This window comes from Hyla sarda, chromosome 8 (assembly GCF_029499605.1).
Source record: "Hyla sarda isolate aHylSar1 chromosome 8, aHylSar1.hap1, whole genome shotgun sequence".
Taxonomy (NCBI): domain Eukaryota; kingdom Metazoa; phylum Chordata; class Amphibia; order Anura; family Hylidae; genus Hyla; species Hyla sarda.
The window spans coordinates 28992545-29013305 of record NC_079196.1 but is presented as its reverse complement, the minus strand read 5'-3'; the positions used below and the strand labels follow the sequence as shown (position 1 = coordinate 29013305).

Genomic DNA, 20761 nt, shown 5'->3' with positions numbered 1-20761 from the left:
CCGCTGCCCCATCGCCTCCCCCATCCCCGATTTTATAATTACCTGTTCCCCGGGTCCGCGCTACTTCTGGCTCCGGCAGCGTCCTGAGCTGTCACTGTGCGCACTGTTGAGGACGTCACTCGTCATTGCGCTGCGCAGGACGCCACAGGAGCCAGAAGAAGCGCGGACCCCGGGCCCAGGTAATTATAAAACCGAGGACGGGGGAGGCAATGGGGCAGCGGCGGCGGCTGTGGTCTCAGCGGTGGTCTCTATCGGCATATCGGCAAGATAATAGCCGATACCAATAATGTCCAAAATCGTGAATATCGACCGATAATAACAGCCAAACCGATAATCGGTCGATCCCTAGAATATTCCTCCAAATATTCGTGAAATATCACAAATTCCAATACCTCCTATGCTGCTCATCACTTCTTACCAGTAACCTGCCCAAAATACCGTGTGAAAAGAGCTTTTTTTTTTTTTCACCAAAAATCCCTTTTATATATGCAGATTTCTTCGGTTTTTATTATTATCATTATTGTTTATCATTATTTTTAGTATTATTATTAATAATAGCAATATTTTTTTATAATTATTTTTTTTATTATTATTCTCATTTTGTTTTTATTTTCAATTATTCTCTTTCATGATGATTTCGTTCATTATTGATTTGTTTATTATTTTTCATCTAAATATATAATTTCAATTATTTTCCTGATAAGAAGATTAACACATAAAGGAGCAGTGTCACGTGATGTCTGCTGGGACTTGTAGTTCTTACAGCCGACTACACGCCGCCTCAGCCCGGCGACGGTAACAAACCTCGGAGAAGCGATGACGTCACGTCGTGAGAATTTCCTCATCTGCGGCGTTCTATGGTCTCCTCCGTGCGACCCCGCCTCTACTAATGCGTCACTTAAACGTCACGTAGAGAGGCGGGGCTACTAGATCCGACAGCGTGGTAGCGTAGAGGGGGCGTGCCTAGTGCCTTGTACGCATGCGCAGGAAGCGGTCAGTATCCTTTCCCTTGTCTCGTGTACGCGGTGTCACGTGTGCGGGTTGTGGCCCCTGGGGGTTGTCATAGAGTGCGGGGCCCTTTCATAATAATGTTGTCTGTTTGGGGAAAGTCGTGCTGGGACTTGTGGTTGCACTGAAGCTGAGCTTGTCTGTCACACAGTGTTTATAGAGAGGATCAGCTTGCTGGTAGCCAGAGATAATGGGGGAGATTGATCAAAACCTGTGCAGAGGAAAAGTGGAGCAGTTGCCCATAGCAACCAATCAGCTTGCTTATATAATTCTTAAAAAAGGCCTCTGAATAATTAAAGTAGTGATCTAATTGCTATGGGCGACTGCTCCACTTTTATTTTCACGTTTAGGTTCACGTGGCTTTAAGGCACGCCAAAATATACACTAAAATTACGTATTCAAGCGCAACCATTTTTTTTGTGGGAGTATACGGCGCAGTTCACATTGTGTAAATATATATTTTATTGGCATGTGCATTTCACATGTGCTATAAAGCACAGATTGCTGATTTGCGCCCACTTTTTCCCCACTATGGCGTATTTTTTCTTACGCTATTGGAAAAGTATAATTTGTGAACCTGCCCGTAAACGTATCTATAAATGTCTTGAATTCTCCCGCTGACTTTGTTTGGGGTCCCTGCTGTATTTATTTTATCCCCCCCGTTTCCTTATATGTAGGATGACCGATCACATGACCAGCCAGCTACAGGCTGCCACAGTGATGTCACTATAGATGATGTGTCGCTGAAGGAACCTGTAATTGGCCGACCTGTGAAGTCATCAGACAGGATTGGACAGATGACCCTGCAGTGTCATCTGTACCACCCTGACTCAGCTCCATCCATGCATACTATTATTGCAGATGGGTCATGTGATCACCAGTCTGATAACCAAGAAATGACATGCTCTAATGCAATGTTTCCCAATCGGTCTGCCTGCTGCTGTTGCAGAACTACAACTCCCAGCATACCCGGACAGCCAAAGGCTGGCCAGACATGCTGGGCATTGTAGTTCTGCAACAATTGGAGGCACGCTGGTTGGGAAACACTGCTCTAATGTGTAACATTGTCTGTCTTGTGTGACTGGATTCTTGGGAACTAAAGTACAGGATGACATCATCGCCTATCACCTATCCAGATATCGCAAAACTACAACTCCCAGCTTGCCCAGACAGCCAATGGGAGTTGTAGTTTTGCAACAGCTAGAGGTCCTCGGTTTGGAGACCACTGACCTATCAGGTACCCCCTTCCTTGTTCACCTCTATACCCCTTCCATGTATAGACAGCTACTAATGACCAGGGTAGCAGTAATATAGTAGGTGAGTCCATACAGTGATTAGCTGCAGAGTTATACACCTCCCCTGATGACACTGCCTCTTCTGTATGCAGATTCTGTAGGGTGCCCTATGAGTTTCAGCTGCTTTCCTGTGTATGGTAGAGAAGGACACAGACTACAGCCGTATATCATATGATCTCTATAACAGTGGTCTCCGAACTGTGGACCTCCAGATCACCCACACTGTGAATGGGCCCTTATATAGTGCTGTTTTTGCCAATTTAACCCCTTTAGGCATTGAATTGGATGATGAAGCAAAGAGAACTACCTTTCATTCACATACGTATGACCGCAGTGAGGAGGAGTAGGGGGCCCCAGGACCCTTGTTCTAGGCATCCTGTGGACAGGGCGTAGGTGTCAATTGTGGACTAACCCCTAACGGTCTATCATGAAATATCACTGTAAGGAATTCATCATGTTATACTGTACGTTATCCATCATATAATATTACTGTACGATATTATATAGTGTACGATATTCATCATATAATACTGTACGGGGGTTCATCATATAAAACTGTACGGTATTCATCACATAATACTGCACGGTACTATGCATCATATAATACTGTACGGTGTTCATCATATAATACTGTACGTTACTATGCATCATAGAGATGAGCGAACTTACAGTAAATTCGATTCGTCACAAACTTCTCGGCTCGGCAGTTGATGACTTATCCTGCATAAATTAGTTCAGCTTTCAGGTGCTCCCGTGGGCGGGAAAAGATGGATACAGTCCTAGGAAAGAGTCTCCTAGGACTGTATCCACCTTTTCCCGCCCACGGGAGCACCTGAAAGCTGAACTCATTAATGCAGGATAATTCATCAACTGCCGAGCCGAGAAGTTTGTGACAAATCGAAAGTTCGCTCATCTCTATTGCATAACATAATACTGTATGGTATTCATCACATAATACTGTACGGTACTATGCATCATATACTGTACGGTATTCATTATATAATACTGTACGGTACTATGCATCATATACTGTACGGTACTATGCATCATATACTGTACGGTATTCATTATATAATACTGTATGGTACTATGCATCATATACTGTACGGTATTCATCATATAATACTGTTCGGTACTATGCATCATACTGTACGGTATTCATCATATAATACTGTACGGTACTATGCATCATATACTGTACGGTATTCATCATATAATACTGTTCGGTACTATGCATCATATACTGTACGGTATTCATCATAATACTGTTCGGTACTATGCATCATATACTGTACGGTATTCATCACAATACTGTACGGTACTATGCATCATAATACTGTATGGTACTATGCATCACAATACTGTACGGTGTTCATCATATAATACTGTACGGTATTCACCATATAATACTGTACGGTATTCATCATATAATACTGTACGGTACTATGCATCATATACTGTACGGTATTCATCATATAATACTGTACGGTACTATGCATCATATACTGTACGGTATTCATCATATAATACTGTACGGTACTATGCATCATATACTGTACGGTATTCATCATATAATACTGTACGGTACTATGCATCATATACTGTACGGTATTCATCATATAATACTGTTCGGTACTATGCATCATATACTGTATTTAGACACTGATACTAATGAATAGCAGGGCGCTGCAGGAGTGTGGGAACTCCCTGCCCGGCCACGCTTCTCCTATGATGCAGGCAGCGAGATTAGTTCTGCCTGCATCATCTGCTCTGGCCGGGCCTGACTAGTAGAGGCCGGAGCAGTGGAGCATCGAGGGACCTGGTACAAAGAAGCAGCAGTATCGGGTCGTCCACGGAGCTAGCCATCTGAGAGTAAATGATGCAGGTGTCTTGGGGGGTGTTAAGGCAGAAAGGGATAAAGGGGGGGGGCATAAAAGTGAAGGTTAAACTGTTGCAGAGGTCTTGTGGGGGGCAGGGGTGGTGTTGTTAGGGTTAGAAGGGGATAAAGGGGTCCGGGGGCAGAAAATTAAAGAAGAATGATGCAGGGGTCTTGGGGGGGTATTAGGGCAGAAGGGGACAGAGGGGTCTGGGGGGGCTGAAAAGTTTAAAGAATTATGCAGGGGTCTTGGAGAAGGGGATAGAGGGGTCTGGGAGGCGGGCAGAAAAGTGTAAAGAAGGATGATGCAGCGGTCTTGGGGGGCAGAGGAGTCTGGATGAGGACTTAGGGGTCAGGGGGCAGAGGAGTCTGGATGAGGACTTAGGGGTCAGGGGGGAATTAAGGCCCATCCCATCCACAAAAATCTACTTGTAGCAGAGTCCTAAAGTTTTCAATGTTTTTCTGCTGCTCTGTTTATACAGTGGAATCCCCCCAGCAGAATGGACGTAAACCTTAAGGACAAACATGTTCGTTCTTTGGGTAAACGTCCATTCTGCTGGGGGGATTCCACCGGACTGCATTGTTATCTATAGAGATGGCGCACATCCGTGCTGTCCTATCGCCAATGGCTTTGGTGGCGCCTGCAGCAACACTAAATGTCCACATTGTGGAGAAGCCCTTAGGGGTCTGCAGGAGGAGGGGCAAATGGGTCTGGGGGGAGTACAGGGAAGGGATTCTGACAATCAGAGGAAACAGTGTCTGGCAGTATTATTTTAGGGGTCATGATGTCCGGCAGTATTATTTTAGGGGTCATGATGTCCGGCAGTATTATTTTAGGGGTCATGATGTCTGGCAGTATTATTTTAGGGGTCATGATGTTCGGCAGTATTATGATTATTGTTGTCATACAAAGGATGAGGATCTAGTAACCAATGATGTCCGGGCATCAGACTCTGCAGAGAAGATGGAGCTGAAAGAAGACAAGGACCAGAGGAAGAAAAAGGAAAGACAACAGAGAAGACGTCTCCTGTGAGTCATTATACAATTGTGTATGCGGCCGGACGGTGCCCGATCAGAGCTGGAGTCACTTGTGATGATGGGTGACACTGTACCCTAATCTGCGGCTCTACAGCTGTCACAAAACTACAACTCCCAAATTGCCTGAAGCTTTGCAACAGCTGGAGAGGGGGGCACCTCATTCATTGTTTTAAGGGACATAGAGGTATAATTTGCTTCAGGGCACAGTGGAAATATAATATTTGGGGGCCCAGCATGTGGTAGTTTTATACTCAGAGGCATAGTGTGAGGCAGCATTATACTCAGGGGCACAGTGTGTGGCAGTATTATACTCAGGGGCATGGTGTGTGGCAGTATTATACTCAGGGGCATGGTGTGTGGCAGTATTATACTCAGGGGCATGGTGTGTGGCAGTATTATACTCAGGGGCATGGTGTGTGGCAGTATTATACTCAGGGGCATGGTGTGTGGCAGTGTTATACCAGGGGCACAGTATGTGACAGGATCATACCAGAGGCACAGTGTCTGTGTCAGTATTATACCAGGGGCACAGTGTGTGGCAGTATTATACCAGGGGCACAGTGTGTGGCAGTATTATACCAGGGGCACGGTGTGTGACAGGATTATACCAGGGGCTCAGTATGTGGCAGTATTATACCAGGGGCACGGTGTGTGACAGGATTATACCAGGGGCACAGTATGTGGCAGTATTATACCAGGGGCACGGTGTGTGACAGGATTATACCAAGGGCACAGTATGTGGCAATATTATACCAGGGGCACGGTGTTTGGCAGTATTATACCAGGGGCACAGTGTGTGACAGGATTATACCAGGGGCACAGTATGTGGCATTATTATACCAGGGGCACGGTGTGTGACAGGATTATACCAAGGGCACAGTGTGTGGCAGTATTATACCAAGGGCACAGTGTGTGGTAGTATTATACCAGGGGCACAGTGTGTGGCAGTATTATACTGGGGCACAGTGTGTGGTAGTATTATACCAGGGGCACAGTGTGTGGCAGTATTATACTGGGGGCACAGTGTGTGGTAGTATTATACCAGGGGCACAGTGTGTGGCAGTAATATACCAGGGGCACAGTGTGTGGCCATATTATACCGGGGGCACAGTGTGTGGCAGTAATATACCAGGGGCACAGTGTGTGGCCATATTATACCGGGGGCACAGTGTGTGGCAGCAATATACCAGGGGCACAGTGTGTGGCCGTATTATACCAGGGGCACAGTGTGTGGCAGTATTATACTGGGGGCACAGTGTGTGGTAGTATTATACCAGGGGCACAGTGTGTGGCAGTAATATACCAGGGTCACAGTGTGTGGCCGTATTATACCAGGGGCACAGTGTGTGGCAGTTGGAGAACAGTTATGACTTATTAAGTTCTAATTATGTTCTACAACAGGCAGCATCTATTTCTGGCATGGCACTGCGGCAGCTAGGTGTGAACCAGGTCTTAGCGTTTAGCTCGGACCTTCACCGGCTGGCAGACCTGGAAAAGTGGACCCCTACTAAAAGTACAGTAGTTGAGTACCCCTGCTGTATGGTATTCATCGTGTGGTGTACGGTATTCATCATATACTATAAAGCATTCTTTATATAATACTGTATTGTCTTCATCCTATAATAATGTACAGTAGTTTTCCTATAATACAGTATTTATCATATTATACTGTAAGGTATTCATCATATACTGTACAGTATTTATCCCCATAACATTAATGGCCATGACTGTATAATACTGTACAATATTCATCATATATTGTAATACTGTACGGTATTCATCATATACTGTACAGTATTTATCCCCATAACATTTATGGCCATGACTGTATAATACTGTACAATATTCACCATATAATACTGTACGGTGTTCATCATATAATTCTGTACCGTGTTCATCATATAATACTGTACCGTATTCATCATATAATACTGTACCGTATTCATCATATAATACTGTACCGTATTCATCATATAATACTGTACGGTATTCATCATATAATACTGTACGGTGTTCATCATATAATACAGTACGGTATTCATCATATAATACTGTACGGTATTCATCATATACTGTACGGTATTCATCATATAATACTGTACGGTGTTCATCATATAATACAGTACGGTATTCATCATATAATACTGTACTGTATTCATATACTGTACGGTATTCATCATATAATACTGTATGGTGTTCATCATATAATACTGTACCGTATTCATCATATAATACTGTACGGTATTCATCATATAATACTGTACGGTGTTCATCATATAATACTGTACGGTATTCATCATATAATACTGTACGGTATTCATCATATAATACTGTACGGTGTTCATCATATAATACTGTACGGTGTTCATCATATAATACTGTACGGTATTCATCATATAATACTGTATGGTGTTCATCATATAATACTGTACCGTATTCATCATATAATACTGTACGGTATTCATCATATAATACTGTACGGTGTTCATCATATAATACTGTACGGTATTCATCATATAATACTGTACGGTATTCATCATATAATACTGTACGGTGTTCATCATATAATACTGTACGGTGTTCATCATATAATACTGTACGGTATTCATCATATAATACTGTACGGTGTTCATCATATAATACTGTACGGTGTTCATCATATAATACTGTACGGTATTCATCATATAATACTGTACGGTGTTCATCATATAATACTGTACGGTGTTCATCATATAATACTGTATGGTGTTCATCATATAATACTGTATGGTGTTCATCATATAATACTGTACGGTGTTCATCATATAATACTGTACAGTGTTCATCATATAATACTGTACGGTATTCATCATATAATACTGTACGGTGTTCATCATATAATACTGTACCGTATTCATCATATAATACTGTACGGTGTTCATCATATAATACTGTACGGTGTTCATCATATAATACTGTACGGTGTTCATCATATAATACTGTACGGTATTCATCATATAATACTGTACGGTGTTCATCATATAATACTGTACGGTGTTCATCATATAATACTGTATGGTGTTCATCATATAATACTGTATGGTGTTCATCATATAATACTGTACGGTGTTCATCATATAATACTGTACAGTGTTCATCATATAATACTGTACGGTATTCATCATATAATACTGTACGGTGTTCATCATATAATACTGTACCGTATTCATCATATAATACTGTACGGTGTTCATCATATAATACTGTACGGTGTTCATCATATAATACTGTACGGTGTTCATCATATAATACTGTACGGTGTTCATCATATAATACTGTACCGTATTCATCATATAATACTGTACGGTGTTCATCATATAATACTGTACGGTGTTCATCATATAATACTGTACGGTGTTCATCATATTCTGTGCAATTATTATCCTATAATAATCCTTTACGATATTCATCATATAATATTTCCTCTTCACAGGAGAAGACGGGACAGCGGTAGGAATGAGCGTCCTCCTGATCGAGGCGTTTTATGGGGGGTCACACAAGCAGCTGATGGACCTGCTGAGAGGAGAGATGGAGGGCTGCGTCCTCTATAGTCTCCCGGCCAAGAAGTGGCACTGGAGGGCCCGCACCGCCGCGCTCCACTTCATGCAGGCTGTTCCACCCAGTGACTCTTACAGGTAATATAATATATACAGTATTGAGAAGAGCAATGACATGTCAGTAGGACGCCATCACTCGGGTGTATTCACTCGCACAAGAGATTTTTGCCACTATCCCCATTCATTTCAATGGGACGTGCAGAAAGTGCTTATTTAGGCTTTTAGTAGAGAAAAATCTAGAGGCTCCTGTGTATACCTTATGCTTACCTGTTTTAGCAGCTGTGGCAAACATGAGATTGGCTTTATACTGGATAGACATCCATCACAGAAACAATTATCTAATGCGGCCTACATTTCCCATAAATCCTCTGGCTTTACGGAGAGAAAGGGTGTAGTGTTTGATCACTGCGCTTGAACATCTAATTAAGCTGCTGGTGCTGGAATCCACCCAGGTGAACTGATTTAGACTCGAGTGAGTTGAGGTCAGTTCACATTGCAATTCTAATGCTTTTTCTTTATTAAAAAAGCATTTTTTAGAGCAATATTACCATGGAGCAAAAGTGATTTGACCTATAACCCTAATTACATTGGTTTATGAAGTCATTAGGCTGCGTTAGCATGTTACATTCTTACAGCATTTTGACTCTCTAGGTTTTTTTTTTATTTATTTTTTGTGGCAATTTTCCAAAATCGTGGAAAAACGTTACAGTAGCAAAATTTTCAATGCAAATTAACAATATGCAAAACTCCGGTGGAAAACAGTTTTTTTTTAATTTTTTTATTTATTTTTTTTAAATCAACTGGCGCCAGAAAGTTAAACAGATTTGTAAATTACCTCTATTAAAAAATCTTAATCCTTTCAGTACTTATCAGCTGCTGAATACTACAGAGGAAATTATTTTCTTTTTGGAACACAGTGCTCTCTGCTGACATCACGAGCACAGTGCTCTCTGCTGACATCTCCTACTTTCTCTCCTGATTTTCTCCTACTCTGGACAGTTCTTAAACTGGACAGAGATGTCAGCAGAGAGCACTGTGCTCGTGATGTCAGCAGAGAGTTCTGTGTTCCAAAAGGAAAATAATTTCCTCTGTAGTATTCAGCAGCTAATAAGTACTGGAAGGATTACGATTTTTTTAATAGAAGTCATTTACAAATCTGTTTAACTTTCTGGCACTAGTTGATTTAAAAAAAAAAAAAAAAGTTTTCCACCTTTAATGAGTGTGGGCCGAAAGTCAGAATTCTGCAGGAATTCTCCGTAGTATGAACGGGGCCTTAGAGTTTATCTTAATTAGAAAAAAAATACATAATACCTTAAAGCGCCTGATAAAGAAGGGGAACCCTTGTCTTTACATCTTTTAAGGAAGTATTTCCCAACCAGCGTGCCTCCAGCTGTTGCAAAACTACAACTCCCAGCATGCCCGGACAGCCTTTGGCTGTCCGGGCATGCTGGGAGATGTAGTTTTGCAACAGCTGGAGGTACCTGGTTGGGAAACACTGATGGCTTACATGTTTTTTCTCTTTTTTTCTTGCATATAATGTTCTTTCTACACCTTATAGCAGTGTTTACAACTCCAGTGACTAAAACTACAACTTCAAACATGGCCGCATAGCCGTAGGCTGTCCAGGCATGCCGAAAGTTGTAGTTTTGTAACAGCTGGAGGCACACTGGTTGGGAAACACTGCCCTATGTTACATAAGCAGGACTTCTTTACATAAAGGTCCCCTATGTAATGTATTAGGGGGGGGGGGGGGTGATTAGATATGTTTCAGAAGATTTCGGCTCCTGTTTGCTGTCTGTTTCACCCCCGTCGCCATGGCGGCATGAAATCAATTTGTAGAGAAATGTGCACGATGCGGACATGCCGTGTGAGGGTCTGCTTCCAGTCTCCGTTGCTTTTGGTTGTAGAAGTTAAGAGGCATTTTTGACATGTATCTGAAAATGTTTTGGCATGTCCTTTAATCTCTCACAGCCGTGTCCTCCAGCGAATCACAAGGTTATCTCCATCCTGAAGGTCGGCGTCACAAGACATCCTGTGCTCCGTGTAAAAATAAGCGGATCAGACGTTACTCACACTCACCCCATTACCCAAACATATATGGCACTGACCTCGCCTAATTTAATTGAAGCTCATTGGATTACCTACATTTTAGGAAATCCCATGAAACGCCAACGTTCTATCCTGTGTTGTATGTGTTATCACAGTGGGAAACTTTTTATAGTAAAGATCTGATAACAGTGGTCACATGCTATCACAGGGCGATCAGCTGATCACACCAGGTCCCACTTCTGGCATCACCGGGACGTTAGTATTACGTTGTGGACATTCAGAACAGCTGTTCCCACGGCCAGGAGTTGTGCCACAGTCCGATGGGCAACATGGAAGCATTTAGAATTTCTCTCCCGCTATAGAGGAGCCAGCGTGCATAGAGAGGATGCCTGGTGGGAAGCATCCATGTCTCTGCAGCAAGTACCACTCACCATGTTGGATGCTCACAGGTGCTTGAGGGGGAGGATGGAGCCATACGGGGGTTCAGGGAGGAGCAAGCCAACTGGGGGAGTTTAAGGGGTTTAGGGGTGGGAGAGGCTGGAGGCATTTGGGGGGAAGTGGGTGGGAGTCGAGGCATTTATGTGGGAGGCTGGAGGCATTTAGGGGGGAAGTTGGAGGGAGTCTGGAGGCATGTGGGATGTGTGGGAGGCATTTGGGTGGGGGAGCTGGAGGCATTTGGGGGAGGCTGAAGTGTGGGGGGGCTGGAGGTATTGTATGTATGTGTAGAGAAGGCTGGAGGTATTGTATGTGTGCGTGGGGACAACTGGAGGCATTTGGGGGGAGGCTGGAGGTAGTGCATGTGTGAGTAGCGGAGGCTGGAGGTATTGTATATGTGCATGTGGGGAAGGCTGGAGGTAATGTATGTGTGTGGGGGGGGGGGAGGCTGAAGGAATTGTATATGGAGGAGGCTTGAGGCATTAGTGGGGGGGGGGGGGGGAAAGGGGAGGATAATGCTGGAAAAGTGTGGAGCCTAATATGTTTGTGCTTCATGTTCTGCACTGAAAAGTTTAGCTGGAAAAAACCATCATGGTGGTCTGGGCCAGATGGAGAAAAAAAGAAAAAGTGAAAAACTCAGATCAGAATGGGGCCCCGACTCTCCCAGCTACAATATTAGACGTCACACACTCCTTGCGTTGTCTTTGGGAGCACTGGAGATAACAGAGTGCTGTACCTGGATATCTCCCCCAATCCCATAGACAGTGAATATAGGATGAGACTGTATGGAGCATAGACAGTCGGGCCCCGTTCTAGAGGTTGTGGGGGTCCCAGCAGTTAGATGCCCTTTGATTAAATGCTTATCCCTTATCCTGTGGATAGGGGATACATTTTTTTGGCTGTATAACCCCTTTAATATACCCTTTACTGTGTCATTGCCTTGTGATCTCTCACAATGCTTTGCTCTCTGATATCCTAAATTCTGTATTTACTTTTAGGCTTAGAGAAGAAAACAACAAAACCATAAATCAGCGTAAGATGAGTAAAATGAAGTGTTTACAAAGTAGCTCAACCTTTTATGTCCATTTTATTTGTGTAAAGTCATGAACTGAAGTTCTGTGTTTTTTCCTAATAGCAGCATGAAAAGACCCTCTAGTCCGGGAGTGATGGTATTCAGCGCCGGCACGTAGCACATTATGGGGGAAACATGGTAAAACAAAGGCTGCAGTGATATCTGTGCTGCTCGATGAATGCGGCCATTTTTTTCCATTGATAATCTAGAAGAATTCCTTTACTTTGGAACTGTGAAGAATGGGCCCATATAACTCTATTATGGTCACCGGTAATCACCCTACAAGGGTAGTTATGACTGTCTGTAGGAGAACAGATAAGTGGTGGGGAAAGTCTGAGGACTGTAAAGATCAAGTTCATTGACCGAAAAGGTTAAATTCATTTCAAATATTAGATTATTTAGAAAAGTCATAATCTGACTTCTGAGTTATCATACCATTAGGGGGAATTCAGAGGGTACAGAACCTCTATAGATTACAGAAAAGGTGTAGGGGATTAGAAAACCCCATCGATATGTAGTGGAGAAATTCAGCAAGGAAAATCATAGGTAAATAATAGTATATGCAAAGCAGTTTTCTCACACCACTTTTTCCAGGTAGCTTTGCCTTAAAGTGTACCTGTCATCAACAATTTTTTTTTATATAACGTAGATAATACCACTATATGTAATATACATTGGTTCAAAAATATGTATATTTTTGTCCCTGCAGCTATTGCATGCGTATCTCTATGAGGAGTCCAAATACAGGAAGTGAGGGTGGACAAGCAGGGATCTGTGTATTGAGGACAAGCAGGGCTCTGTACACTGAGGACAATCAGGGCTCTGAACACTGAGGACAAGCAGGGCTCTGTACACTGAGGACAAGCAGGGCTCTGTACACTGAGGACAAGCAGGGCTCTGTACACTGAGGACAAGCAGGGCTCTGTACACTGAGGACAAGCAGGGCTCTGTACACTGAGGACAATCAGGGCTCTGCACACTGAGGACAAGCAGGGCTCTGCACACTGAGGACAAGCAGTGCTCTGTACACTGGGGACAAGCAGGGCCCTGTACACTGGGGACAAGCAGGGCCCTGTACACTGAGGACAAGCAGGGCCCTGTACACTGAGGACAAGCAGGGCCCTGCACACTGAGGACAAGCAGGGCTCTGCACACTGAGGACAAGCAGGGCTCTGCACACTGAGGACAAGCAGGGCTCTGCACACTGAGGACAAGCAGGGCTCTGCACACTGAGGACAAGCAGGGCTCTGCACACTGAGGACAAGCAGGGCTCTGCACACTGAGGACAAGCAGGGCTCTGCACACTGAGGACAAGCAGGGCTCTGCACACTGAGGACAAGCAGGGCTCTGCACACTGAGGACAAGCAGGGCTCTGCACACTGAGGACAAGCAGTGCTCTGTACACTGGGAACAAGCAGTGCTCTGTACACTGGGGACAAGCAGGGCCCTGTACACTGGGGACAAGCAGGGCCCTGTACACTGAGGACAAGCAGGGCCCTGCACACTGAGGACAAGCAGGGCCCTGCACACTGAGGACAAGCAGGGCTCTGCACACTGAGGACAAGCAGGCCTCTGTACACTGAGGACAAGCAGGCCTCTGTACACTGAGGACAAGCAGGCCTCTGTACACTGAGGACAAGCAGGCCTCTGTACACTGAGGACAAGCAGGGCTCTGCACACTGAGGACAAGCAGTGCTCTGTACACTGGGGACAAGCAGGGCCCTGTACACTGGGGACAAGCAGGGCCCTGTACACTGAGGACAAGCAGGGCCCTGTACACTGAGGACAAGCAGGGCCCTGCACACTGAGGACAAGCAGGGCTCTGCACACTGAGGACAAGCAGGGCTCTGCACACTGAGGACAAGCAGGGCTCTGCACACTGAGGACAAGCAGGGCTCTGCACACTGAGGACAAGCAGGGCTCTGCACACTGAGGACAAGCAGGGCTCTGCACACTGAGGACAAGCAGTGCTCTGCACACTGGGAACAAGCAGTGCTCTGTACACTGGGGACAAGCAGGGCCCTGTACACTGGGGACAAGCAGGGCCCTGTACACTGGGGACAAGCAGGGCCCTGTACACTGAGGACAAGCAGGGCCCTGCACACTGAGGACAAGCAGGGCCCTGCACACTGAGGACAAGCAGGGCTCTGCACACTGAGGACAAGCAGGCCTCTGTACACTGAGGACAAGCAGGCCTCTGTACACTGAGGACAAGCAGGCCTCTGTACACTGAGGACAAGCAGGGCTCTGCACACTGAGGACAAGCAGGGCCCTGTACACTGAGGACAAGCAGGGCCCTGCACACTGAGGACAAGCAGGGCCCTGCACACTGAGGACAAGCAGGGCTCTGTACACTGAGGACAAGCAGGCCTCTGTACACTGAGGACAAGCAGGCCTCTGTACACTGAGGACAAGCAGGCCTCTGTACACTGAGGACAAGCAGGGCTCTGCACACTGAGGACAAGCAGGGCTCTGCACACTGAGGACAAGCGGGGCTCTGTACACTGAGGACAAGCGGGGCTCTGTACACTGAGGACAAGCGGGGCTCTGTACACTGAGGACAAGCGGGGCTCTGTACACTGAGGACAAGCGGGGCTCTGTACACTGAGGACAAGCGGGGCTCTGTACACTGAGGACAAGCAGGGCCCTGTACACTGAGGACAAGCAGGGTTCTGTACACTGAGGACAAGCAGGGCTCTGTGCAGTGAGGCTCTGTGACATGCTAGGGGTTCACACATGAGGATGATTGACAAGCCAGGAGTCTGCACAGAGCCCTGCTTGTCCTGTCCTCACTTCCTGTATTTGGACTCCTCATAGAGACACACAGACAATAGCTCCAGGGACAGCATTTTTTCACTCATAAATATACATATTTTTTTTAACCAATGTATATTACAAATATACATGTAATTGTATTATCTACATTATATAAAAAGTTTTTGTTGATGACAGATACATTTTAAAGGGGTACTTTTATTTAGATTTGCTCTGGACTACGCGTTACGAGGGGTAAGACCCCCTCTAGCATTAATGCTATGTAGCGCTGTTAGACCATTGGACCTGATGAAGAGGGGGTCGTACCCCTCGCAACGCGTAGTACGTTACCTAATAAAATACTTTGTTTCTTTATTTTACTTGTCCGCATCGGTTACTGCTTACTGAGGCTATACATACCTCTACCGGCTAAATAAAGTGGAGAGATAGTAGGGTCTTTTAGATTTTTTGTCGCAAATTCAGGCGTACAACACAAGCGACACAAAAACTCTACAAAATCTACTATGGAAAGCCTTAGTAAATGAGGCCCATTATCATCAATGGTGATTCTACTGTTCCATTCACACAGCTGAATTTCAGTGGTGGACATTCTGCATTCAGGTTTCTGCTAAATTCTAAGACGTGTCTTTAAAGAGTACCTGTCATCAAACCATATTTTCTAAACTAAGATTATATTCAATAACTACTCCTGACATCCCCCCTGCCCTAAAAAAGTTTCCGAGCTTTAAAAAGCTGTGTATCATATCTTTGCCCTTGCTCACATTGTGTGATCTCCCGACAGGAGAAAGTGGGCGTTCCCCAGTAGGTGCCACGTCACTGAACCCTGTGAGAGCTGTTCCTCGCCATGCACCGCACTCACTTCCTGAGTTTGGACTACTACAAGTCCTTGTGGAGACCAAATTAACTGTTTGGGAACAGAACAGAGCCACCTAGTGACCATTTTTTCAATCGCATTAAAAACATATAAAGGTTGAGAATTTTAACAGCAAGTAAATAGCAAAGTGTCTTATAATAACATAAGGAACAATATATTAAAAGTTTAGTTTGGTGAAAGGTACTATTTAAATTTTGCGGAATTTCGTTCAGAGCCCCATTGAAGCATAAGGGAATTTGAGCAGAAACTGTGTTTTTTGAAAGTACAGGAATTTTGTTTAACCTCTTAAGGACGCAGGGCGTACCTGTACGCCCTAAGTACACTCCTTTTCTATAACGCAGGGCTTCTAACAATGGCCGAGACCCGTGGCGAATAGCGTGCAGCACTATTAACCGCGTGCTATTAACCCTTTAGACGCGGTGTTCAAAGTTGATCGCCGCATCTAAAGTGAAAGTAAACTACTCCTGGCGAAATTGCGGCATCCCGAACAGCTGGAGGACACCTTCCTCCTGTGTGTCCGATCGCCGAATGACTGCTCCGTGCCTGAGATCCAGGCATGAGCAGTCAAGCGGCAGAATCATTGATCAATGTTATCCTATGGGATAACAAAGATCAATGTAAAAGATCAGTGTGTGCAGTCTTATAGCCCCCTATGGGAGCTGTAACATTGCAAAAGAAAAGTGGAAAAAAAGTTAATAAAGATCATTTAACCCCTTCCATTCAAGTCTAAGTCCTTGGCGGCTGTAGACGCCAGTCATCCGGCACGGTTTGCTCCGTGCACCAGATGACGGGTGCTGCTGCTGGGGACCCCCGCGATTAGACATCTTATCCCCCATCCTTTGGATAAAGGATAAAATGTTTTATGGCTGAGTACCCCTTTAAACTCCATATAGGAGTCTTAGAACATGACTGGGAATGTATGCCAAGCCAGAAATCTCTTCCAGAATGTGTGCGAAAATGCGCCAAAGTTTTTTAACCTCCCCATTGATAGTAAAATATCACAGCCTGGTAATTAGGATGAACCACTCACGCTTGTCAGAGAAAAAAACAAAAACTTAAAGGGGTATTCCGGGCAAAAACATTTTATCCCCTATCCAAAGTATAGGGGATAAGATGTCTGATCAAGTGGGGCCCGCTGCTGGGACCCCCCACGATCTTCCTGCAGCACCCGCATTCTATGCAGGGACTGCGTTTCTAGTTTCGGAAACCTCCGGGTTTCCGATACTGGGGACGTGACGTGACGTCACGCCACGCCTCCTCCATTCATGTCTAGCAGCGGGCAACCCCGCAATCAGACATCTTATCCCCTATCCTTTGGATAGGGGATAAAATGTTTTTGCCCGGAATACCCCTTTAAAGTATTGGAATGGTCATCAATTAATATAGTGAAATGCATTTTCCTCTGACTTTTTCCGATTTAATTTACCTGTAAATGCAATAGCAAATAAGGGCTAGTTTGTTACGCATTTTAGTCTCGGTGAATCAAGGATTTAGTGTAGTTTCTCCCTACCAGGGTGCCTCCAGCTGTTGCAGAACTACTACTCCCAGCATGCCCGGACAGCCAACAGCTGTCCGGTCATGCTGGAAGTTGTAGTTTTGCAACAGTTGGAGGCACCCTGGTTGGGGAACACTGATCTAGTGAGTTGTCTATGTTGCATATAATGTTCCTTCTTGCTATTTCTGGTTACTAGGAAAGCTTAGTTACAACCAATATGGCTGCCATACCAATGATGTTGTGCTGGTAAGTAGTACAGTGACCCCCCGACCTACGATGGTCCCGACATACGATAATTTCAACATGCTATGGCCTCTCAGAGGCAGCATCAACATACGATGCTTTTTTATGTCGGGGCCATCGCGAAAACGGCTATCCGGCAGCGCTGACTGCTTCAGCTGCCACCGGATAGCCGTTTAAGGTGCCCCGTGCCCTGTGCTGACGATCACTTACCTGTCCTCGGGACTCCGGTGCGTCCTCTTCGGGATCCTCTGCATCGTCGGCACTCTCCATCGTCGTCATCACGTCACTGCGCACACTGTCCCGTCATCCAATAGGAGCGGTGTGCGTAGCGACGTGATGGCGGCGATGGAGAGCGCAGATGACAGGGAAGCAGAGGCCTTGCCGGAGCGTCGGGGACACCTCGGGGACGCGGCGACAGTGATGGAGGGTGACATCCAGGGCAGCGGTGACGAGCGGTGACGGTCCGGAGCGGCGGGGACAGCTGAGTACAACTTCCTCTAACAGTGGTCTACAACCTGCGGACCTCCAGATGTTGCAAAACTACAACACCCAGCATGCCCGGACAGCCAACGGCTGTCCGGGCATGCTGGGTGTTGTAGTTTTGCAACATCTGGAGGTCCGCAGGTTGAAGACCACTTTCCTATACTTTACATTGCACGGATCCCTCAACATACGATGATTTCAACAAACGATGGTCCATTTGGAACGGATTCCCATCGTTTGTTGAGGGATCACTGTATTTATAGCAGGCATATTTCATACATATAGTAAACCCGGGGACCTCAGGGTCTCAGTTTCCCACCTCCACCTCTGGACATGTCTCTTGGAGGCTCCAGCCATCTGTCCTGGATGACCTCGATCCAGACAGAGAAGCTCAGATTGACTCGGATGGTGATTGATGCCTCGGTCTTCTCGGAGCAGGTGTTTCCAGCCTGTTCACACGTATCGCCTTACAAGGGGCCAGGTACGCGACTCGGTCACATGAGCGCCTAATGTTTTCTTTCATCACCACATACTGAACGTGTCCTACACAACTATCACTTCCCTGTGTTACCCGACCCATTGGATAAGCCCTTGGTGTCTTTAGTCTTAATGTAGATAATTGTTCTCATTTCCCCGGTCATTTAACTTTCAACATAACAGGTGACCAGTTATTCTGTCATCTCCTGGGGGCAGATTTGTGCTGTATCCATATATATATATATATATATATATATATAGTCATACAGATCATGTCTGGGTTTCGGCGAATATATATGGGGTGTTACTCCAGGGGACACCCACCTTCTGACTCTCTATCACCCCTTTACAGTGATCCCTCAACTTACAATGGCCTCAACATACAATAGTTTCAACATACAATAGTCTTTTCTGGACCATTGTAACTTGAAAGCAGGCACAACATATAATGCTACAGACAGTCCAGATCTGTGAAAGGTGTCATTGGCTTGAAGAACCGACCAATCAGAACGGGCATTTTACTGGTAAAATCCCTGTATTACTGACGTGCATGCACTGACTAGTGTCTGGTAGCGCCCCCTACTGTACAGGGAGGTATTACATGTTCTGTACTCTTTACCTGTATTACTGAAGTGCTTGCACTGACTGGTGTCTGGTAGCGCCCCCTACAGTACAGGGAGGTATTACATGTTCTGTATTACTCTTTACCTGTATTACTGAAGTGCATTGATTGGCTGTCTGGTAGCGCCCCCTACAGTACAGGGAGGTATTACATGTTCTATACTCTTTACCTGTATTACTGAAGTGTATGCACTGACTGGTGTCTGGTAGCGCCCCCTACAGTACAGGGAGGTATTACATGTTCTGTATTACTCTTTACCTGTATTACTGAAGTGCATTGATTGGCTGTCTGGTAGCGCCCCCTACAGTACAGGGAGGTATTACATGTTCTGTACACGTTACCTGTATTACTGAAGTGTATGCACTGACTGGTTTCTGGTAGCGCCCCCTACAGTACAGGGAGGTATTACATGTTCTGTACTACTCGTTACCTGTATTACTGAAGTTTATGCACTGACTGGTGTCTGGTAGCGCCCCCTACAGTACAGGGAGGTATTACATGTTCTGTACTCTTTACCTGTACCAGGGTTAGCTGCTCCTTTGGACACCAGGTGGGGGCGGCTCCATGTTACTTTTTTAGGACATTGCGTGTATTGTACAGGACCCTCTACATAGACAGTGATTACAGCTCCCAGCAGATCTTTATTACTTTTATATGTAAGGATTTGCTTTATCTATATTAGTTATCTACTTATTTTTCTTTAATCCTCACTTTTTCCTATTTTTGGATGACATTTTGGGGCTTCAGAACCAATTACCAGGTTTCCATAGAGTTATGGTCTCAACATACAATGGTCATCTTGGAACCAATTAATATTGTAACTTGAGGGACCACTGTACTCCATTTGCCCAGGGTTTGGCCACAACTGGGGTAATGAGGCCTTGTATGAAATCTGACTTTCTTCCATGTGCAGGCAGCCCCCAGATTCTACCACATCGCAACGCAGCACGTGTGAGTGATGTCAGCGAGCAAGAATGGTGATTTCATCAGCCAACCCTGGTGGTGGTATAAACAGAGCACCAGACAAATGTATATACCAGTACTGTATAGCCATTTTATTTGGCAGTATTATTTATGGCCTAATAGGGCATTATTTGGGCACTTTAGGTACTTTTAAGTGGTATTTGGTGGGTAATATTTGATGAGATTTAGGCACTGTATTTTTATGTTATTTGGGCACAGTTTGATGGTATCTATATTTGGTAGAATTTTTTGCTGCTGCATGTAAACCCAGTCCTAATCTGGCACTGTATAACATATATGCACTATGGGGGGAGTTATCATCAGTTTTGAACTTAAATATTGGAATAATTGTGCAATTTTTTTCATACATTTTTTTTTGTACTTGTGTTTTTGTGCCTTGTTTGCCTGTTTTACTTTCTGAAGGATTTAGGTAGAGTATGCTTTTTGGAAATTTTTTTTA

The 20761-nt window shown here is 44.9% G+C and overlaps 1 protein-coding gene across 8 annotated transcripts in view; it reads left to right on the top strand.

Moving 5' to 3' along the window:
- The first annotated feature begins 854 nt into the window (after window positions 1-854).
- Window positions 855-20761, top strand: part of GTDC1 (glycosyltransferase like domain containing 1) — a 261163-nt gene continuing 241256 nt past the window's right edge. For 4 of the 8 annotated variants that reach the window (XR_008847075.1, XM_056535015.1, XM_056535016.1 and 1 more), the window contains exons 1-3: window positions 1009-1067; window positions 2577-2743; window positions 8690-8891. Coding sequence is in view for 3 of the 8 variants with exons in the window: in XM_056535015.1 (XP_056390990.1) it covers window positions 8713-8891 (179 nt within the window). In the remaining 5 variants the exon portion in view is untranslated. The other 4 variants (XR_008847076.1, XR_008847077.1, XR_008847078.1 and 1 more) reach the window with 4 other exon arrangements.